This window comes from Agelaius tricolor, unplaced genomic scaffold, assembly GCF_023055355.1.
Source record: "Agelaius tricolor isolate 1412-34295 unplaced genomic scaffold, bAgeTri1.0.p SCAF_4, whole genome shotgun sequence".
Classification (NCBI taxonomy): domain Eukaryota; kingdom Metazoa; phylum Chordata; class Aves; order Passeriformes; family Icteridae; genus Agelaius; species Agelaius tricolor.
This window is the reverse complement of record NW_027269264.1, coordinates 19,862,331-19,885,628: the sequence shown is the minus strand read 5'-3', so window position 1 is coordinate 19,885,628 and position 23,298 is coordinate 19,862,331. Positions and strand designations below refer to the sequence as shown.

The 23,298-nt window shown below is 38.6% G+C and overlaps 1 protein-coding gene across 7 annotated transcripts in view; it reads left to right on the top strand.

Annotated features, from left to right (window-relative positions):
* The first annotated feature begins 708 nt into the window (after window positions 1-708).
* LOC139588949 (DNA excision repair protein ERCC-6-like 2) overlaps window positions 709-23,298 on the top strand; it is a 42,036-nt gene continuing 19,446 nt past the window's right edge. For all 7 annotated transcript variants that reach the window (XR_011678870.1, XM_071424806.1, XM_071424804.1 and 4 more), the window contains exons 1-9: window positions 709-995; window positions 3,437-3,861; window positions 8,187-8,306; window positions 9,459-9,652; window positions 12,211-12,372; window positions 13,557-13,764; window positions 15,177-15,317; window positions 16,834-16,947; window positions 18,408-18,527. Coding sequence is in view for 6 of the 7 variants with exons in the window: in XM_071424806.1 (XP_071280907.1) it covers window positions 974-995; window positions 3,437-3,861; window positions 8,187-8,306; window positions 9,459-9,652; window positions 12,211-12,372; window positions 13,557-13,764; window positions 15,177-15,317; window positions 16,834-16,947; window positions 18,408-18,527 (1,506 nt within the window). In the remaining variant the exon portion in view is untranslated. The remainder of the gene's footprint in view (window positions 996-3,436; window positions 3,862-8,186; window positions 8,307-9,458; window positions 9,653-12,210; window positions 12,373-13,556; window positions 13,765-15,176; window positions 15,318-16,833; window positions 16,948-18,407; window positions 18,528-23,298) is intronic.

Here is a 23,298-nt window from a genome sequence, read left to right as displayed (position 1 = left end):
TGTGCCAGCTCTGCCTTCCATTGCATCAACTCTTCATCCTGCTTCCTCACCTCTCCAATTTTTTTTTCGCAGAGAATAACTTTAGATCTCTTTACCCCTGCTGCCCAGAATCACAGAACAGTTAAACTTAGATGGGACCACAGGGGATCATCTAGTCTAACTTCCCTGTTCAAGCAGGGTTATCCTTGAGCATATTCCACAGGATTGTATCCAGTCAGTGCTTGAATATCTCCAGTGAAGGAGACCCCACAACTTCTCTGGACAACCTGTTCCAGTGCATGGTCACCTGCCCACAGTAAAGAAGTTCTTCCTCATGTTAAGGTGGAACTTCTGTGCACCAGTTTGTGCCCATTGCCTCTTGTCCTATTGCTCGGTACCACTGAGAAGAGCCCGGTTCCACCCTCTGACCTTCCCTTCAGGTATTTATACACATTGATATGGTCCCCTCAGTCATCTCTTCTCGACATTGAACAGGCCCAGCCTGTACTCACAAAAGAAATGCTCCCAAGGCCCCTAATCGGCTTCCTAGCCCTGTGCTAGACCCCACTCCAAGAGCTCCAAACCTCTCCTCTCCTGAGGAGGACAGAGCTGAACACAGCTTTATCGAGCAGCGCTCCGTCGGAACATCTCGCGATATTTCCCGCGGGCGCCCCTGAGCACGGAGCACCATGGTAACGCGCTTCTCGCGATACCCGCGCGGCGCTACCGGCACCGAGCGGGGCGGGGCGCGGCCGACGTGCGGTCCCGGCCGCGGGCTCGGCTCTCTGCGGCTGCGGCGCTCCGGGGTCGGCCGCGGCGCCGGTAGCGGGGACAGCCACGGCGCCTGAGGCGCCCCGGGCCCTCCCTCGGCGCCCGCACCGCCGTGACCCGCCCGGCGGAGGGGCGGAGGTGGGTCCCGAGCGCGCCGGTGCCCCTCCGCCCCCGGTGCCTCCGCCCGCGGCCCCCGTCGGGCTTTGCACCGCCAAAAGTTAAAATGTGTGGTGATGGTGTCCCAGGTAAGCGTCTTCCATGTGTCTTGCTCTACAATATCCTCGAATTCTTTTTTTACGGTCATTTATTAGAGTGTAAAAAGAAAAAAAATTAAACGAAAGGAAAACGAAACCTTGCATTTTAAATTAAGTGGTCAACCCTCACAGTTAGAAAGCATTCGACATAATTTCATGGAGGAGTAGTGGTTGAAAGGAACTAGTATGTGACAGGAGGCCTTTACCACCATGATTTAGTACATTTGAAATTGACAGTGGCACATTTTTTCCACCTGTAGTAAAAGGCGTAAGTACGTAAGCATCTTAAGTACCAGCTTTCATCATTGCTGGCAAGTGTATTGTACCCATGCTAGGAAGCCATGTGAGATAATTGTCTTTATTTTTAAAAACTGAAATCCACATAAATTATGGTTCTAATTCAAAAGCCAAGAACTTGGTGAATCAGGCTAGTTAAACTAAGGAGTTCATGCTTTGGCTTTAACAGCATTTTTTTCTGGCCTTTTGCAGCAATGGTGTTCTTAATACCATTTCATGTCTCAGCCTTTTTCTCATTCTGTTTCCTGCTTCTCACTAAGTTTGGAGTTTAGTAATACTAGTAGTATTGCCCAGTGTAATTTATTCCACTTTGCACCTGAACTGTAGTTGTGAGGACCCATATGCAACTCCTTAGCTTCAAGTAAAAGCTTTGACGTGTTGCATGTCCCTTCACTGCTGTAAAAAAAAGGAACTACAGAAGTGCTCTGTAGCACTTTGATTTGCATATGTTCAGTGTCCTGAACATAGCTGGTTTCAGTTTTTCAGTTTTGGTTCCTGTTCTCATGAAATTGCAGAAAGAATTAGATGCTACTGGAAGACGTTAATGTACTCATATTTTTGCATTGAGATGAGAGATGTGTACAAATACCATGAACTTTAAGGATTAATTATGTATGGTTTGTTGAATCTGCAGCCTGTACTTCACCCTTTGCCTCAGAAAGTTACATTTGAGCTTCAAGTCTTTGAGAAGATCTGAGGGAATGGCTTAGGGTCTTAGGGCAGCTTATGTAGCAGGTCACAAGGTGTGGGGCTGAACTCCAAATAAGGATGATGGGGCCATTATTAAAGAGATCTGCAAAATAGTGAATTGAATGGAGAGGCTTTGGTTTATGATCTTGTTAGTGTAAGAACTGGTGGGCCATCAGTTTAGGTCTTTGGATCGAAGCTCATATCAGGCAAAAGTGTGACATGTATCCAGAGCAGACCCACAATATTTTTAATCAGAGGTCACCAAATTCTAGGAATCTGGATGTGTTGAAAGGGGACTGGAGCTACTTGAAAGAGAGAGTCTGCTGGTATTTACTAACCGGACAAACTACCTGTGGCCCATGAAATCTCTGTAACTAAAATAATATTTTAGAGGCCAAAGAATTTTTGAATAAGGGTGTTCTGTAGGCTTGTACTGTTTTTATTGTTACCTGCACGTCAGCTTAGGGCCAATGCTAGCTGCAGAATAGTGGGCTTGGCTACATGGATGCTTTTGTTTTCTCTATATAATTAAATAAATTTAGTAAATGACTGATGGTTATCATTGATTTGACTAATACATTGTGGACATTATCCTGTAAGTGTATGCTTCTAGGTGCTCAGAATTTGGTGAGTCTTCTTACAGTTTTTACACAGAAACATTAAAATAGGCTAAGGTGGAGTTTCTTGCCTTCAGAACTTTTTTCCTTACCTGTGAAAAGTGTCTGGGTTGATGTGTCCAGGAATATACACCACCAGTGGTCACAGAATGATGAATACTTGCTCTGGTGGAAGATTCTCCCTGGCTCACTCCTTCCTATAAATAAGGTGCATCTCATGGTAATTGATAATTACTTTCTTGTAAGTATCAAAACTTACTCCAGCAAATAGATAAGAAACAATAAAGGTTCTGAAATTAATCAAATCATCCCTTTGTTTTAGTATGACTGAGCAGGAGAAGATTAGAAATTGTTTCTGCAAACTCAGAAGAACACCCCTTTCTCTCTCAGTTGAGATTTGGAAAACTTTGTGTGGAGCCATTATTTGTGAGGTCTTTTTACTGTGAAGAGTGAAGATCTTGGGTTTTTTTAGTAGAGGTATCTTGTATTATTTTTCATTGCCAGTGCAATGTGAGGTCTTTCCATTTTGTGTGTTTGCCTGTGTGAAGCCACTGTGTTAACTTAATGCGTTGGAATCTGGATTTTGCTTTTTTTCCTATACACCTTCTGTTATTTCTAAAATAGTGGTGTTAGAGCAAACTGTAATTTTATGTCTAGCTGTAAACAGTAATTGCAATTTTGATTCTAGTCCTACCTTCAATAAAGTGTTTGTATGAAGTTGTATGAATTTTGTAAACTAAATTTATATCCATTGTTTTAATAGTGAAGAAATTAAATACTTTGTACATCAGGCCAGTTTATCACTATGTGTGTTTGGTTTTTTTATAGATCATTGGCGTATTGGGGAGAAATGCCTTGCCCCTTGTTTTGAAAATGGAAAACTTCAAGAAGGAACAATAACTTCTCTTGAAAAGGACAAGAATGGAAAATCATTTGCTGTTGTATCATTCTTGGAGTCTGAAGAAAGAAAAATACTAATAACAAAACTTTGTAAAGTCAAAGACAGTAGAGGACCCTGGAAAAGCTTAATATTTGATGAAGGTGATCTGGAAAAGCCATATTTTCCTGACCAAAATCTTCCATCTCCTGGAGTTGCTTTTAAATTATCTGACAATGGCGATTTTATCCCGTATACAATTAACAGATACCTGCGTGATTATCAAAGGGAAGGAGCCCAGTTTCTGTATAGACACTATGCTAATAAAAGAGGGTGTATTCTTGGAGATGATATGGGCCTTGGAAAGACAATACAGGTATTCTTTTTGTTTGTTACAGAGGGAGAATGTAGTATTTTCTGGGATCTGTAAATATTTTTTAAAAAGCATTGTATTTATGAAATTCAAGCCTCCCTCTGCTGTTGCAGAGATGGATGAGGCAGGACATGATGCCCAGGACAGCACTCAGAGCCAGGAGTGCGTTGCTTGTTTAAGACTCACTCCTTACAGGCCATAAAACTGGGATGTGACTCCTTTTAGTATAAGCACGAGTAATTATGGTAGTTACAATGTTAGTGTGTTGAATTTACTTTGAGGATTGCTACCGGCCTAACATGAAAGCAATTTGCACTGGAGTACACTAAAAGAACTTGAGACCCTTATGTGACTCTTGCTTTTAAAATACCTTTTTCCTTTTTTCCTGAAAACAAATAGTATCATTGTTCTGGGAATGCAGAAGAACTGACACTTTCACTCCCATCTCTGGAAATAGTGCTTTGGTATTCCATGCTACTTCCATCACTCTTTTGATAATGCAGCTTGATTCATGAGAGGATAAAGTGTAGCTGGATTTTTTTCATTATACTTTGAATGTGGAATTTGCATCCAACCTAAATTACTTATTTTTTACTTACTTGCTCTTTCCTTGCTCTTTCCTTGCTCTTTCCTTGCTCTTTCCTTGCTCTTTCCTTGCTCTTTCCTTGCTGTTTCCTTGCTCTTTCCTTGCTCTTTCCTTGCTCTTTCCTTGCTCTTTCCTTGCTCTTTCCTTGCTCTTTCCTTGCTCTTTCCTTGCTCTGCTATAATTAGGGTGATTTTATGTGTAGAAATTCTCTACAGTCTGTCTGATTTAAAGTGAGTGGTTTGAGTTCTGTGGGAGATAGTCTTTGTCCCACTGTCTTTTGTCCTGCTCCATGTGTCCAATGTGAGCTCATTTCTTCACTGACAGGTATTGGCTGTGGTATCTATTGTGTTTCCATTTAGGAGAATGTTGATAGATGCCTTTCAGCACAACAAAAGTGTTGTCCTGTAGCAAACTTAACAAGAGGAGTGGGTAAACTAAACTGTCAAAACTCTGCATAGAGCATTTAGAGGTGTATTATGGATTTGTATAAATAGCTGATGATGCTCTGTTAGCAGATGCTTCATTTTAAGAAGGGCCATGTTTCTAGTCCATGGTAGTTGAAGAGCTCGGTAGTTATGGAAGACTGTTTCTACTCAGAGCTGCAAATAATCTGATTTCATATAGTAAGACATGTCTATATATTTATCAGTCTGTCTGTCTATATATATATGTTAAAGATAATAGTAAACTTGGGGTGCATCTTGCATTTTTGAATCTCAGAGCTGATTCTCTAGGTACATTTATCACAATTCCACGTAGGAACACAGTGACAGTGTGTTCCTATGTGGAATTCACATCTGATGGCTATTTCTTTTAATTTGTGTCAAGTTTTCAGAAGAAAGGTAGAGATTTCAAAGAATATCTTATGTGAAGTGTATCATATGTGAAGAATAACAAGAAAGGATTCTGTAGGTACAGAGGTCAGAAAAGAAAGGTTGAGGAGACTGATCTGAGGCAGTGGCAAACTCATGCCTGACCAGTCTGGTGACCTTACATGATGAAATTATGATAATGGTCAATGTGGGAAGATGGACAGATGTCTCTGCTTTTTGTAGGGCCTTTGATACAGTTGCACATGACATCCTTAACTCCAAACTGGAGATGGGTGGATTTGATGGATGGACAGTTCGATGGATGAAGAGTTGGCTGGCTGGCTGGCTGTAGCCAGGAAGTTGTGGTCAGTGCCTCTGTGTTGAGGTGGAGGCTGGTGATGAGTGATGTCCTCAGGCTCTGTTTTGAGAACACTGCTCTGCAATGTTTTCCTCAATGACACAGACAAGTGGGATCGAGTGCAATCTCAGCAAGTTTGCAAATGACACAAATCTGAGCAGTACAGTTGACACAACAGAAGGGTGGGATGCCATCCAAAGGGACCTGGACAAGCTTGAGAGTTGGGCCCATGAGAACCTTATGAAGTTCAATAAGTCCAACTGCAAGGTGCTGCACCTGGGCTAGGACACCCCCAGACATGAACACAAACTGGGAGAAGTTGTAGAGAGCAGCCCTGAGAAGGGAGACTGGGGGATTTTGGTGGGTGAAGAGCTGGATATGAGCCAGCCATGTGTGCTTGCAGCCTAGGGATGCATCCGAAGCAGCATGTCCACAAGGTCAAGCGAGGTGATTCTTCCCCTCTGCTCCACTCTTCTGAGACCCCACCTGGAACACTGCATACAACTCTGGGGTCCCCAGCGCAGGAGGGATATGGACCTGTTAGAGTAGGTCCAGAGGAAGCCACAAGGTGTCCCAAGGGATTGAGCACCTCTCCTATGAAGAGAGGTGGAGAGATTTGGGGCAGTTCTGCCTGGAGAAGAGAAGGCTCTTGGAGGACCTCATTGCAGCCTTCCAGTAACCTTTGTGTTCATGTTGGATGGGGGCCTGAGCAATCTGGTCTAGTGAATGACATCCTTACCCATGGCAGGGATTGGAACTAAGTGATCTTTAAAGTTCCTGTCACCCCTTACCATTTTATGATTCTGTGATCTTGTGTATTTTTTATTAAACACAGTGTTTGTGTTCAATGTGTTCAAAGTTCAGCATGGGAAAGTCATTTCAGTGGATATGAAGTAAAATGGTAGAATTCGCTTGTTTAGAAAAGATTAGTACATATGAAAAAATAAATTTAAACTTCATTGAATAATTGATACAGTCTTAGAAAAATGTTGTCTTATGATTGTCAGTTGGCTGAAGCTTACTGTTTCTGAATTATAGGCTAGTTCATGAGATAAACTTTTCTAGAGATCCTTTGAATTTTTATGTTCTTTCTATTTCTGAACTGATTTTTGCTTTAAATGTCCTGGCTATATGGTTCATTCATATCAAGCTGAAGTTTAGGTGAAGGCAAATAGAATAATGTTGTTTCTTAGTGATAACAGTAAACTAGGCATTTAGGTTGCTTTTTCTAGAAGAGCCAAAGATTTTTGATAATGAGTTGCTGTTTCACTGCCTTTGTTACTCTTAGAAATATGTGGGGTAAATTCTACCGAGAATGGAGACTATAGAAAAGAGATGGAGATTTATTATTCAGTTGAATTTGATTCTAATTCTCAAAGGATTTAAAAGTAAAACTCATCAGTTAAACAACATCTGCAAACTGGCTGTTCATTTCAACCTCAGTTTGTGAGATGTTATGCATAAAAATATTTGGGTTACTTTTATTCTACATAGCTTTCTTTTACTCTGTGGCCATACCTAGGATGGATTTTTTCTCTCTTCTGTCCATCCAACTACTCTTTTCAGGGTGGTGTTTTTTCTACACTCTGCTCTCCTGACTAGCTCTTTCTCCCCATCATTAGAGGGAGAAAGTTCTTTTTTTTGGACATCAACAGTTGGTAGCTTTACCTCTAGCCTGCTATGAGCAGCTGTGTAGCAGCTGCAAAAAGGAAGTGGCTGGAGCTGGCTGCTCTGAATAAAAGGGGCCTGTTGACGTTTCAAAAGAAGGGCACCTCTCTGATGATGCACCTGGTCCTTGCTACTACTTAGTCCATGGATACCGTTTATCCCAAGTGAATTTTTAATTTGTATGTTCTGGCCAGATCTTCCTCTGCCTTCTTCCTGTTTTGGAACATGATAGGAGTAGTTTGGAATAGCCTCTGCTGGGATGTTTGTCCTTGCTGTGGTGTAATGTAATAAATGTGTTCTCATAATCACCTTAACTGGTTTGAAGCAGATGGGAGAATACGACACAAAAGGAGGAAAATGCTTTTGATGTCAACAACAGGAATTCGAAAGAATGGAACATACAGAAAAAGGTGTATTAGTAAAAAACAAACCTGTAGGATAAGCCTCTTGTTCCTTTTGCAGAAATAAAGTTGAGAGGATAGTTAGAGGATATCTGTTCCTTCTGTTTTCTCATCTGAAATTCAAGTACCCTGAAAAGGAGGAGAGTTGCAAGACAAACCTCATCTCTATTTTTTCCTGGCTCATTCATACTCTGTCTCTTGTGTGTTTTTGTGACATTTCTACTTAAAGAATAAAAGAATGAGATAGAGCAATTAATTGCTCTTACCATTAGTTCAAGGAGTTATTGGGAATCCAGAGGAGGGAGGGGTCCCATTTTAAAACCAGATTTATTTAGAGCAAGCAAACACCCCCTGCTGCATCCCTCAGAAAAAATCTTCATCCCCACTAAACCAAACCACCTTCCAGAGTCCTGTCCAGGATTTTGTCCTAAATGTTTATTTTTTGTGGAATTCATTCAATTTCTTGTTATAAATAGTTACTGAGAATTGTTTTCTTTCTCAAGGTCATTTCATTTTTGGCTGCAGTATTGCACAAAAAGGGAACACGTGAGGATATTGAAAATAATATGCCGGAGTTTTTACTGCGGACAATGAAAAAGGGCTCAGATTGTAACCCCAAGAAGGTACAACTTTTAGAGATACTAGCTTAAGGATTTTGATAAAAGGCAATACTTGGATTTGTTTGGTTGTTTGTTTGTTTGGTTGGTTAATCTATTACTACTGTTCACCTGCACGAATGGAAAACATTTGGAGGTGTCTGGGTTAGATTTGTGGCTAGAGTACATTGAAAAACCCAGTGAGTAGAAAATTAGTGTTTTGTGATGATATTTTTAAAGTAAAAAAAGCATGTGTATCTAAATAACGAGGTACTTAATTAAGACAAATCCATATTTTTGGAAAGTGTATTGCTAATAGCATTGTGATGTCCTGTGTTTTCTTGATTGGCTGTCATAATGTTGGAAGTAAGTCTGGCTGATAATCTAGGTAGTGAAATACAGTGACAGCAAATAAAAGATACATGTAAAAGTTCTATGTGAATAAGATACGTCTGAAGATCATTTTAATTTTACCCATTACTGAAACCATGTGATTTCTATTTTCCATTGTTATTTTTATTTTGCTGCAATAGTTAGAGAATTTGACTGGCATAATGGGTCATATGAATGTAGCTCTGTGAATAATGGATACATGCTCCTCAGGAAATACAGGCTGAGAGGAAGGGGTAAAGGGATAGCACTTCATGTGCAAAGAAATAGGAATGATTCTGACTCTTGACTGTATGTGAGTAAAGAATGTCACTTTGAGGACATTTAATGTTGAAAGAGGTCACAGAGAGGTTGTAGACTCCATCCATCCTTATGGGGTTTTGAAGACCTCAGTTGGCTAAGCCTGGGTTTGAAGTCAGTGTTGCCAACTTCCACAGTGGGAAGTTGCCAAAGGTCACTTCCTACCTCTTTGATTTTATTATCCTGTGATACTAAGTGAATTGTATGAGCTGTCCTAATTTTTTTAACTCTTTTCAGGACTATCTGTTAATTAATTTAATTTTAGTATCACAGTATTTTTATGATGTATTGTGTACTTACTCAGTGTAAATGGATTACTTTTGAATTTATATTAACTTTAGATATTTTCCATACATCCTTTGAAATGGCAGAATTAAACAGTCAGACTGCTCAGAGCAGTAAAATAGTCAAGATCTTGACTTCCATTGTTGAGAAATTGCTATGTTGTAGTTTTTCTAGTGACATACTGTAATATATATTTGTTTTCAGACTTTCCTCATAGTGGCCCCTCTTTCAGTGCTGTACAACTGGAAGGATGAGTTAGACACATGGGGATACTTTAAAGTCTCTGTCTTACATGGCAGTAAAAAAGATGATGACTTGAGTCGCATCAAGCAAGGGAAATTTGAAGTTGCTCTTACAACATATGAGATACTTCGCCTATATTTGGATGAATTTAACAGGTAATAGTTTTAATATGTTTTGTACACACTGAATTTTAACCGTCTAATTGTGCATTGTTCTTTTCAAGGACTTTTTTCTGTACAATATATTTGCTGTTAAATCCATTGACTCACTGTGCGGCAGAGAATTTATCCTGTACTTCTGAATTTAACCTGTAGAGTTCTGGTGGGTTGACCTTGACTGGACACCAGGTGTTCACCATGCCACTCTATCAGTCTCTTCCCAGCTGCACAGGGAAGAGAAATTAAGATAAAAACCAGCTCTTCAGTTGAGATAAGGCAGTTTACTAAAGCCAAAGTTTAGGCATGCACAAAGAGGGGGAAGAAAAGGTTTGTTTCTGTTTCCCATAAGCTAGCAGTGTTGAGCCACTTCCTGGGAAATGGTGCTTCTGCACACGTAGCAGTTGCTCTAAAAAGCAAACATCATAAATAACAAATGCCCCATTCCTCCTCCTTTCCTTAGCTTTTGTATCTGAGCTGATACCATATGGGATGAGTTATCCCTTTGGTCAGTTTGGGTCAGCTGGCCAAGTTTTGTCCCCTCCCAGGATCTTACCCATTCCCAGTCTGCTGATGTGGGGGGAATGTTGAGAGACAGCGCTGATGCTCTGCCAGTGCTGCTCAGCAGTAGCCAAAGCACTGGTGTGTTAACAGCACCTTTCCAGCTACCCACAGACCAGTGGGAGCTGCTGTGGGAAAATTAACTACATCTCAGACAGACTCAATTCAACTGTCTTTGTAATAGGACACTTGGTAGCAGTAAGTGTTTGAATGAACCCAGTCTTTGCTGGTAACACAGTTACAAAGTGTTCTCTGAAAGATGCAGGAATTGCCTGCCTGGAACCTGATGACTGCTAAAAGATACTTAGAAAGTATTTCTGTCTGGCAGTATAAGGAGAGCAATCACCTGGAATTTTTAGCAAATGCTCAAAAAGGTATTTTCCTTGTTATTTGCTCTTTTCACCAGCTTGATGAGATTATTGAACCCTAAATGCTTTGAGATTTAAACCCACACATTTCTTATGCAATCCTAAAGGTCCTTTTCCCCTATGTCATCTGGAAAGTAGGGTACAAGTGGCTGGTGGTAGCAGCTTGCCCTCAGCAGCTGATATAAGTGGATCTGCAGGTCTTGGCATTTCAGGTGTTGGGAAAGGTCCAGGCCCCAGAGAGTACCTTAGTTGTCTGGAGATCCATCGTCAAAACAATCAGATCTTCATTTCTGTCCTCAGGTCTGAGGTACAGAGAATAGAGAAGTACATATAGAAGAATAAAGTAGTTTTGTTATCAACTATTTGTGTTCTTTCTGAAGCATGAAACTCTTCATGCCTGATCATGGAATAGACTGTGGTCAGAAAATAGGTGCATGTGTGGAGGAGATCTAATATGTGACTGCCTGCAAATACATTTCTTCAACACGCAGATTATCAAACTGTTTCTGCACAGGATGTGACTGGATGGGCCTGTGATCTCGACACCAGGAGAAGCTTTGTGTCTTGCTTCAATACAGTGATGGATTGGCCTCAAAAGCTGCTCTTAAGTAATTAGCTGTCAGGAATAAGGATATATATGTTCAGTTATGCATGTAAATCAGTATGAGAGATTTAAGTGTAAGGAGCTAGGATATGAACATCCGTTAGACTTTTCAGAAACTCCAATTTTTAGCATATTTTGGGAATGTAGGAACTTAAACATGAATGAATGTATTTAGTGATTAGGAAAAATGCCACAAGATCAGCCTTCATTGGTGAACTAAATGCAGCTTGCTCAGGAGATGTTTTCTACTAAACATCTCTAAACATGTCTGTTTCAACTTTTTGCAGCATATCAGTCTGGATATGGTTGTGTTCTGAAATATTCATATATATAAATTTAATTCATAAAGTTAGTAAATCTCTTCCTAGGGACTTGAAGTCTTTCTTTATTATTATCTCAGTATACAGGTCATTCTACCCCTAAGTTTTATTCTTAATTGGCTGCAAAATATCTTTTGGTCACTGCTTATAGCTATGTTCATTGTCATCACAATCCCAAAATATTAAAATTCCTCTGCTATACTGGTATTTTGTATTTTTTCTTGAGTGATACTTTACTGTAGGAAACCATGCAGATTGAAATGTTTTCGGTTCACTGGTATTTGCCTTGGATAATTTTTGTTGGTAAAATGAAGTATACCTATGTTAAGTATATTTCAGTAGTTTACCTCCAGAGACTTATTTATTTTTTGTAAATCTTAATTATGAGTGGAGTTAATTTTAGTGAGATATGCTGGATTCATTGATCCACAGATTGAAAACTTCTTTGTTCACAGAAAGCATTTGATACAAGAAACAGGAGGTTATTTATTTGATGATGTAGTTTAGCCATTATGTTCAACTATGTTAATTGCATTTACTAAACAAACAATATAAGGAAATGGAGTGATATAGCAAAACAGGGAAATCAAAAAGTAATAATGTGTTATAATCATAGCTGTTTGTGTGGCTGGCTTCACTTTTTGTATGTATGTGGGATGATGGGACAAGTAGTGTCAATTAATGAAATCTTTTTTTGATCTGCAGTATAGACTGGTCTGCTGTGATAGTGGACGAAGCACATAGAATCAAGAATCCAAAGGCTCAAATAACTCAAACCATGAAGTCATTAAAATGCCGTGTTCGCATAGGTCTTACTGGAACCATTCTTCAAAACAATATGAAGGAACTTTGGTGTGTTATGGACTGGTAAATATTTTCTTTTATGTTTAAACATCTCTGTGTGTTGGCTGTGCAGAGGGGTTGAGGCAGGACTGGATGGTATGGACCCATCTGTGTTATAAAAAAACAACAACAAAACACAACCCTCGACTTCAAAACACCTGCTTTTTTTTGAGAATATAACTTACTGGGGAAGTAAGCTCCCAGTATTTTACAGTTGCTTAATACATTTGGAGTTCATCCCAGCTGGCTTCTTTGGAGAATTTGGGAAGTAGTTAGAATTATTCTTCCTCCACCTCCCATATTACCCTTTTTTATTTCTTCCTTTTTTTTTTTTTTTATTTCCCTAGGGACACTCCTTTTTTCTTCTGTCCTTCACCCAGTAGATAGGAAATCATTGCACAACCTTGACCAACATAGTACCTTTGCTCTGTCCAGTATGTGCAGGTCATTCTGACCTACTTGGAGGATGAAAATAATAATATTTTGCTTTTTTTTTTCCAAAATGCACAAGTACACATATTTGAAAAGTAACAGTCTTGTCCGGAAAAACTTCTAATGGTCAAGGAGAGGTGCAACTCATGATAGATGCAAATTTAAATCTTCTGGGAATGCTTTGCAGAGGAAAAACAAAGCAAATATACTTTAAATATAAGGATATAGAGAACAGAAATAGCAGGAAGAATATTCTAAACTTAGTCTTGCATCTGGTTCATTTAAATTATGCTGATATTGTTAGTAAATTGTTCCAATGTGTAATGCTGCCAACAGTTACTGAATTCTTTCTACCACTGGGTTTCTCAAGATTTTATTTAGTTAATTGTAATATCTGCATATTCTGATTTCATAAAACCAGCAAAAATTGAAAACATGACTGTTTAGCTTCCAGTTTAGGCTCCTCAACACTAGCAGCCTTGTAGTTTAGAGCTTCTATATAATTGTGATTTCTGTTGTTCTGTTAAACTTTTTCTTTTCTTGAGATTGGAACCCTCTTCCTGAGGGGTATGTCTTAGCATTTGAGAGTCACAGAAAACAAAGGAAAAATGGCATGTCTTAAAATAGTATATGTTTCTATTTGTACTTAAAATTTTTAGTGGTTTCTCTAGTGACCGCTACTTTAAGATAGCTTGCTGTTAGTCAGAAAAAAAAAAAGTTTATGGTATGCTTTAAATCAGTGAATCAATCCCCCATCCACTTTTGTTTTTTAATAGGGCTGTACCAGGACTTTTAGGTAGCAGAGTGCATTTCAAGAAGAAATTTTCTGATCCAGTGGAGCATGGCCAGAGGCACACTGCAACTAAAAGAGAGCTAGCAACCGGTCGTAAGGCCATGGTGAATCTAGCAAGAATAATGTCTGGCTGGTTTCTGAGACGTACCAAAGCGCTTATCAGTGATCAGTTGCCAAAAAAGGAAGACAGAGTAAGAGTGCCTTCACATTTCAAATACAATGCTAATGAATGTATCTCTTCTTTTTTTGTTTTCTTGTTGTATTTTCTCTCTTGCCTCATGTCTGTAGTTTATGGTTCTCTCTTCATCTTTTTAACTTGAGAAGAATCCATAGCCTTGGAAAAAGTGCACTTGAAGTAGTGTGCTTTGTTCACATAATTACTATGATTGCACATTGAAATGGAATTAATCAAGCATGAAAATGCTCAGCCAGTCTTCTGACTAGTGATTTACACATCTGTTTTATGTATGTTTTTGTCCTTATCTCTGCAAGCCCAAAGCAATGTTTGTGAATGTATGTCTTGAAATTCTATGCAGAACTTCTGAATTTGCATCTTGAAACTTTGTGTATGGAACAGTATGCTTTTAACTCCTTCATTTTCAATCCTGAAATAAAAGAAAAAGCTCAGACAAAATGATTCTGTGATAGGCCTGTAATCCTGTTCATCTGATGCAGTTGTAAATATTACATGAAATTATAATACTTTATTGATGTAGATAAGAGTTCTGCTAAATATTTTCTGAGTTGACAAATATGTAAGTTTGCATCTGGTTTTATTTTCAAAATTTGGTGGTTTTTCTTCATCCTTAGTTTATAATAATGTCATCTAGGCAGTCTTCTGAAGGAAAGATTAACACAAACATCAGTCAGTCTCCTTTCTGAATCTAGCAGGTTTTATTCTTTTCATTATCTTGTTAATGTGAGTATATGTTCAAGTTACTGCTGTATTATTGTAGCTCAGCATGGTGCTGCTGCTATGTGGATAGCATAGGTTAAGGAATGATCTTGGGATTTCTGTCTCCTGCTGCTTAAGACTAAAGATGTCATGGAGATGCCACCCATGGTCTTTCAGAAGAGGGATCAGAGTTTTCACCATAGCACTTTGTAGATCCCTGCCTTCTCATTGTTTATTCTGTTTGTCCCGCTTGTGGCTTTCGGTAGTGCCCTAAAACAGCTAATGCCTAAAAAGGGGAAAGAGAGGGCAAATTAAACACCTTGCAAAACAGAGAGAAATCTGTAATTAACATTATGCATTTACTTCTCTCACTTTTCCTTCCTCATCCTATTCCTTCACAAAAGCCATGTTTTAAGGTTTTGAGCAAAATAACAGCAGGTTCTTGTAGAATGGTATTGATATTCTTTGTAGAATTTTGGGGTGGATATGCATACATTTTTGCTACAGTTTCATGCTATTTTGGTGTCAAGATCCACTGTTTTTTAATTTGGTGGTAGAATAATTTCCTGCGTAACTATTTGAGCAAGTGTAAAATTTATTTCTACTTTATTTTCAGTGATCTGTGATTTGTTTTTTTTGATGCAGTGGTTTTTTGCCTTTCATTGTATGATGCATATGATAGTGTTTCTTGTGTTTTCTCTTTGGCAGATGGTGTTTTGTTCCCTCACTGAATTCCAGAGGGCTGTGTACCAGGCTGTGCTAGAGACAGATGATGTAACCTTGGTGTTAAGAGCAGGAGAGCCCTGTAGCTGCAACAGTGGCCGTAAGAGGAAGAACTGTTGTTACAAAGTAAGAACTTGGCACTGTTTGGATTTTAGCGCATAGTCTTCTGAATTTCTCAAGAGACTCTCTGCTGATGAAGAGCTGATTGAAATATTTGCCTAGTTGTAGCTCATCTGTTTGGGACATCCCAGCTGGAAACATGGGGAGCTGCATCACCAGCATGATAGAATTAAGCACTTTTGAGGTTACTGCAAAGCTGCTTTGCACGCCCTGAGCAGGTGATTGTTCCCTATGCAGTCAATTCTGGATCTTTTCTATTAATAGATGCACCTATGATTTAGTTGATACTGGCAAGGGCACTGCATTGAGATGTTCAGTATGTGTCAGGCATGCTGCTTCCAGGTGCCTCAGACAGTTTGTGCAGGACCTGCGAATGGGAGGGCATGCTGAACTCAGCAGGTGCCTGGGTAGTTCCTTGTGTTCTAACTGCAGTCGTGCCTTTCTGTGCCATTAAACACTCACTTTCCCTTGCTTCATGAGGGGAGAACTGTAACAGCAGCTGCAGAGCACTAGTCAAACTTCGTCCATGAGTAACAGCTTTACAGATTTCTTTAATCTTCTCTGGACTTCTTTAAACCTTGATCAGTCTAGCTTTGTATTTGTTTTGCTTACCTTACTCAGTAGGCTCAGATTAAGCACATCTTTTAAACATTTAGAAGCATATGTCACATGCTTCTTTCTCCCTTTTATCTCTCTGGCCTGCTCTGATTCTTGTGTAGTGTTCTGAGTTTTTTCCAAATGATGTAGCTTCTTCAGTCTCCTACATCTTTATTTATAAGCAATCCCCTTATCAGTTTTGTTTAATATTCCATGGATACTAGCCCTCTTTGCAGGCTTTTGTTTCTAGTGATGTTTTGTAGAAAAAAAGAAATGCTTGTGGACTTGATTCACAAAAAGGCAGTAGGCAGGCCTGCAGATAGTTGAGTGCTCTTATGGACTGTTTTTTCCAAAGTTAACATCAAATTTAGTAACTTGAGAAGACAAAGGAAAACAAATATTGATCAAGCCAGCCAGCCATAACTAGGAAGATAGCTGATGCTGTTGCACAGTTGCTGTTGCACTGTAGAATGTCTGAAGCTTGAATTTTGCTATTTGAGATGCTTGTAAAGCTTTTGCTGGAGAGAAAAGTAAAGTTAGCAGTTGAAAGGTAAGAAGTCATTCAAACTGGTCTTGCTTGATTTAATTAGTTATGAAGTTGCCATCTTCTTGTATACTGAAGAATTCTTGGTTATCTCCATGGGATGTCTGTAGAAGTTACTATCTGAAATGCTTGGCAAGCAATGAACGTAGCTGTAGGGTTTTTTTCTTATTGAGAAGATGTTTCTATTAATAGGGTGACAAAGCTGAAGAAAAAACAAAACTTGGTTCATTTTTATCAGAATACATCAGTATTCATCTCTTGGGGATCAGTTATAGTATTGTTAATGCATTAAGCCTGGTAAGAATAGCATTTATTTGAGATTATGACTTATTTTCAGTAGTATTTGGTTGCATAAACTGTTTTTTTTTTTTTTTTTTGTAGGTAAATGCACATGGTGAAACAATTAAGTCATTGCGCTTCAGTTACCTAATGATCCTACAGAAGGTTGCAAATCATGCTGCACTGCTGCAGACAGACAACACTAGCAAAATGCAGGTTAGTTTCAGAAGTATCTAAAAAATGGTCTTTTGGAAGATAAATGGGATGAAAACTCTTGAATGAAAATTGCTGCTGGCCTCCTTAACTAACTGCAATTAAGATATTTTATAAGAGTCCTTTTCCATTCAGTCATACAGAATGCATACCTTATAAAGACATTATACAAAACAACATGTTCATTTAGTTGATTCATCTTTGAAAGTAAGGGTTATAAAACATTGAAGAAGTTAGGAGAGAGAGTAACTTTTCATGATTTCTAATAGGGCTTCATAAATGTAACAAAACCAAATTTTTGTTACATTTATGAAGAGTACCTATAAGAGGAATGTCTTTGTGCAAATAAACAAATAATAGATAATTAGAATGGGTTTCTTCTCTAGCATTTTATGTCAAGAGCTGAGTTTGTTTAAATAATGAGAAACATGTTTTAGAAAAAATTGCTCAATGAAAGATCAGTATCAGCTTATCTTGTTACTATGGCAAGCAACCAGACCCACAAATGGCAGTTTCAGAAATGCTTGTTTGTGAGCCTTAAGATCTAGGAGTGAGGAAATGGATTTAGGGACATTACAACTTTTTCTTAGAATCTGTCAAGGAAGAGATATCGGAATGTCCTAGTTAATTTTGCAAGTTTGTTCCATTCAAGCAGTTTTGCTTTTTTATAAATGTTACTTTTAGTGTCCAGCACACTACACACAGCATATAGCCAGATGTTTTTAGTGGGTTTTTTTGTGTATTGCATATGTAGTTTTTGTTGTAATAACATCTGGTATTTAAATAACCTCTGAAATAATGGAATGCAGGTATTTTGTGACTTACAGTCTTCTGCATCATGCATAATTATTAATTTTACCAACATCTACTAAGAAACTAACACTTAGTAGTTTTTCTTACCTTGAGTATTGAAGGCCCTTATGTGTGTTATTCTTAGGTGAGAGATGCGATCTTTTTCTTTCTGTAAAAGTGAACTTAAAGTTCACTTTTTTTTTTTAAAGTGTGAGATTGTGCTTAAGTTCAGTGCTAAATTTAGCAATGGAGCTTTACGTGGCTTTAAAACACCTTAAGTCCATTTCCTGTACAGTTTTTGTTGTGGAACAATATGTAATTCCCATACTGGCTTGCCTGAAAGAGTCAAGGGAAATGTTGGTGCAGAACCCTTAGGTACTGCAAATGTCAAGGCAAGAGGATTTTTTGAAACTGACAATTCTGGCTAGGAGAAGACATTCTGAATACAATCCATAATTTCAGATTAGGAATCTCTTTTTTTTTTTTAATGAAACTATGCAAAACACACAGGATATGTTTCATCCAGCAGTTTTTTAGTGAACTAAATTAAAAACTACATCACTCTGCTTGAGATACTTTGGCAGATCATGTTTCAACCTGTTTAACTCTTTGCATGGCTTAACAAAGCTCCGATTTTTAACACCTGTTCAATCTTTCTGCTTTTCTTCCAGGAAGCGCATATCAAACGAGTTTGCAGCCAGGTATTTTCCAGTTTTCCAGATTTTGTGCAGTTAAGCAAAGATGCAGCCTTTGAAACTATTTCAGATCCAAAATATAGTGGAAAAATGAAGGTAACCCCCTTCCTTAGAAGAAAAATAAATTTTATTAATAGTAATAGATTTGGCCTGTATTATATGGATATAAGAAAATATACCCCTAATAGTTTTGGGGGTTTATTGTTTATTGGGGGGTTTAATGTTTATTGTTCATCATACAACAGCAGGAATCTCCTGTCATGGATTAGTATTTATCTGGGCAAAGACTGGATAAGAATAATCTGTGATGCTAAAATTTTCTAAAACTTAAGCTTCACATGTTTGATGGTGGGCATGGAAATGACCCTTGTAGTCAACAGATTTATTGTTGCATGAAACCATGGATTCTGGTGACAGTCAGAAATACTTGGCAAAGAAAAGGAAGCAAAACAAAATCATTATGGGCTTAATGATTTGTGCACAGCTTCAATTTTGTGTGAAGTTCCAATCTCTCCTCTCAAAAAGCAGATGTTAGACTTTGAAAAGGTTCAGAGGACAGTTCAGAGAAGGGCCACAAGCGTGATTAGTAACTGTGTCAGAAGCAGCCAAGTAGGCTGGGACCCTCCAGACTATAAAGAATGTCTTAGGGTAAATGTGAGTGGGACCTACACAATCATGGAATAGCATGGAACTGGTGAAAATGTACCGAGTGCTTACTGATTTATTGAACCCTTTGGACATTAAATTAAAATATTAGTAGTTGTGCTGAAGATGACCAAAATAAATGTGTTTAGTATGAATCTGTGAAACCCCTCATGTCAGAAACTGTCTTTCTCTGGTTTCAGAAAGGAGCAAAAGATGACGTGATGACATATAGTGTAGATTATTATGATGTTGCTTAATGTAGATGAAAAAAATGTCTACTATAACTAATTAAAAATAAAACCATACTAGTTTTAGTAGTACTCTGGAGCTGAGAGTGACTGGGAGGATTAGAAGCTATGCAGAATTTTGGCTCTCTATAAACCTGGATATTAACATTTTCTTCTTGGGACTGGTGGCAGTGGGAAGATTATGTTGCTGTAGCAGGAATGGCTGTTATCACTTTACTGATTTGTTACTGTGTAAGCAGCATCTTTCTTTATTGTTAATAATACGTATGTATGAAATGCCTGCATATTAACTTTGTTGTATACACTTGATTATTTTGAGAAGGTGAATTTAGCTGTTAAATTAATACATAGCTTTAAAAACCAAATCCGTCATCTTCAGGAGTTGAAGAATTGCTTATGAAGCAGTTCTGTTACTGATTATTTTACCATGACATTATTCACATTCCTATTTTACATTTTTGTTATTATTTTATTATATTCAATTTTTTTTCCATTGCATTCTCCTGGAAAAGCTGGCAGCCATGGCTTCCCTTTGCCAGATTAAAAACTGGCTGGGTAGTGAACCAAGAGAGTGGTGATGGGTGGTGCCACATCCAGTTGGCATCCAGTGGTGTCTCCCAGGGTTCAGTTTTGAGGCCAGTCCTGTTCAACATCTTTACTGATGATCTGGATGAGGGGATCAAGTGCATTCTCAGTAGGTTTGTAAACTTAAGATGGGTGGGATTGTTGGTCTGCTGGAGGTTAAGAAGGCCCTGCAGAGGGATCAGTGGGCTGAGACAATGGTATGAGGTTCAGCAAGACCCAGTGCCAGGTCCTGCATTTGGCCACAACAACACCCTGCAGTACTATAGGCTGGGGCAGAGTGGCTGGAAATCTGCCAGGTGAGAAAGGACATGGAGGTGCTGGTCAGCAGTGGCTGGACATGAGACAGCAGTTTGCCCAGACAGCCAGGAAGACCAGTGGCATCTTGGCTTGTGTCAAATTTTGTGTCCAGCAGGATCAGGGAAGTGATTCTTCCCCTGTGCTTGGCATTAGTGAGGCCACACCTTGAGTGCTGTATCCAGTTCTGGGCCCCTCTGGCAAGAAGGACACTGAAATGCTGCTGGAGCATGTTCAGAGAAGGGTGAAGGAGCTGGTGAAGGGTTTGGAGTGTCAGGTTTATGACGAGCAGCTGAGAGAGCTGGGATTTGTTTAGCCTGCAAAAAAGGTCTCCCTTGAGCCTCCTCATTACTCTGTACAGCTACCTGAAATGATGTTTTGGTAAGATGCGGTCCTGATTCTGGCCAGAGTTAATTTTGTCCAGTAGCTGCCTGAAGTGGTGCAGGTGTGGCCAAGGGATTATTCTGTATAGCCCAGAAAGCCAAAGGTGTCCTGGAATGCATCAAAGGAGGTGTGGCCAGCCGGGCAAGGGAGGTGATTTTCCTCTTCTGCTCCACTCATGCAGTGTACTGTATCCAGCTTTCTCAGCACAAAAAATATATTTTGGAACAAGTCCAGAGGGGCCATGAAGATTATTACATGGGTGGAACACTTCTTCTCTGAGGAAGGGCTGAGGGAATTGAGGTTGCTGAATCTGGAGAAGGCTCTTGAGGAATCTTATTGCTGCCTTTCACTGATGAAGGAAATCTAAAGAAATCTGGAGGGGGACTTTTTACAGTGATAGGAAAAGGGATAATGGCTTCAAAATGAAAGAGAGTAAGTTTAGATTGGATAATAGGATGAAAGTCTTCACTGTAAGAGTAGTGAGGCACTGGAGCAGGTTACCTGTAGAAGCTGTGTATGCCCTGTCCCTGGAAGTGTTCAAGGCCAGTTAGGATGGAACTTTGAATCTAGTAGGTGGCATCCCTACCCATGGTGGCATGGTTTGAAGCAAAATTATCTTTAACCCAAACTGTCGTATGATTTGATAATCTTAGTGGCTGGAAAGAAGATAATGGGTTATATAGCTATTATTGAAAATAAGCTGGCTTTTGGGTCCATTAATTTTAACTTCATGGTGCCAAAAACTGGTTCATACCTTTTTGGTGTGGTGGCTTTTTTTTTTTTTTCCTAAATTATAGAATGGAAGCTATTTGTGATGATTTTGCATTTTATACTATGAAAGCAAAATCATTCAGGAAGTATGTTATTTAGAAAGTTGTTGTAACATAAGAAAATAATCACAGAGGAGTCAACTAGTATTAAAGCTTGGAAATGGCTTTATAAATTTTTAATGTGTTTATTTGGAAATAACTGAGACAAATGATAGTAAAATGTTTTTAGTAACCTTGTTGCACTGTAGTAGTTTGCACTTCCTAAATAAATAAATTCATAATTTGTTTAATAAATAAATTCTAGAAACTAAGTGACATTCTTTTGTAACTTTCATCTGGTAGTGTAGACTGAATAAGCATTACTTTATCTTTTAACTTAAAATTCACTACAGACTACACAGCAGTTTAGGTACAGGTAATTATTCTTTTGTAGATAAGCGTAATTGCAAAGGAATTGTTTGTGGCGTTTTTAAAAAATTTATTCAGGGAAGGGGGAAAGGCTGTGATTTTTTTTTTAAGGAAGTTTAATAGCTAAGCAGCTGTAACTGTTTTGCGGAGTTGAAAAGGTTCCATTACTCAGCCTATTTGTTCTCCAGCCAAACAGAGATAAAACACATAGGGAAACATTCTGTTATGGGATATGAATTACTTCCACCAGTAAAACTAGATCTGCTTGTATGCAATGGGTAAAGAGTGGCCTGTATGTAGTGTTTGTGTCCTACCTGTTGTTGTGAGTCATCTCTCTGTGTTTTGCAAACTGTAACATTAACATGCCACCCCAGGTTTTCTGTTCTGAATTTTGAATTACAACAAGAGCCTGAAAAAAACAATTCCTACAGTCCAAATGTACAACATGTATAATCATTGATGGTGTACCCAATCCAGTATAACAAGGACACTAATATATCTGTGTTACAGTGGGAGGTGGGTAATATGCAGTGATTAAAAGCTTCAGCTTTTTTTTGTGAAATTATCCCCTCCTTTTCACTTGTACTGCAGATTGTACAGTTTGCAAGCTTTGCTGACGTGTTTTATTACATGGTAAATGTCATGCTTAGATTTTTAAATAGAAGTAGTTGAGTATATGAGAACTGAGTGAAAGGAGTGTTCTGCTTTGTTTGGAAACCACTCTTTTTCTATCATGATGTTGTAAAATAGTGAGGACCTGCAAAGTTTAAGGACAAGTGGTTCATTGCTTTTGAAATGCAATGATTTCAGATTGTCCACACGGAAGTATTGGGGACTGGTTGGAAGAAGATGAGTGAGGATAGATTTACAATCCTGCAGTAATTCTCATTCAGACTACCTTGTCTGATTATTTCTACAGTTTTGTTAAAATTGTGTCAGAGAGACACTATGAGCTTTCTAGATGTAAAGGGTTATTAAATGTCTGGGCAGTTGAAATATTTTTTTTAAGTTTTATTTTTTTAACTGCATACATTTCCAGAGACCTATTTGTGGGGTTTCAGAATACTGTTCTTAATACAAATATCTTAGGAATAACTGTTGTATTGATTTAATTATTTTTGCTTGGGATATTATCATTCAGTAGGAAAATGGAAGTCTACTGGAGTACTTTGCAAGAAATGGTAACCTCTACCATTAAATATAACTCGGATGCAGGCAGGGCTGGCTTTGAAGGCTTAAAAAATACTGTAGGCTAGCTTGAACATCTCCATAAAAAAAGTTCTCAAAAGGAAGAGGTAAAATTTCATCACATACAGATGACTCACAATGTGTAGCAATGGGGAGATGTATGTTTAAATCCATGGGGACTCTTACAAAGAACATGTGACTTCTGCTTGAGTATGATCGAGTGTTTCTGTTTTGGGCTAAAAACATAAAGGATAATATTCTGGTGAGCATAGAATTTACTTCTCTTTGGTGCAAAAACATTCATTACTTTTCACTGTTAGAGTTGTTTCTTACTCCAGAATACCT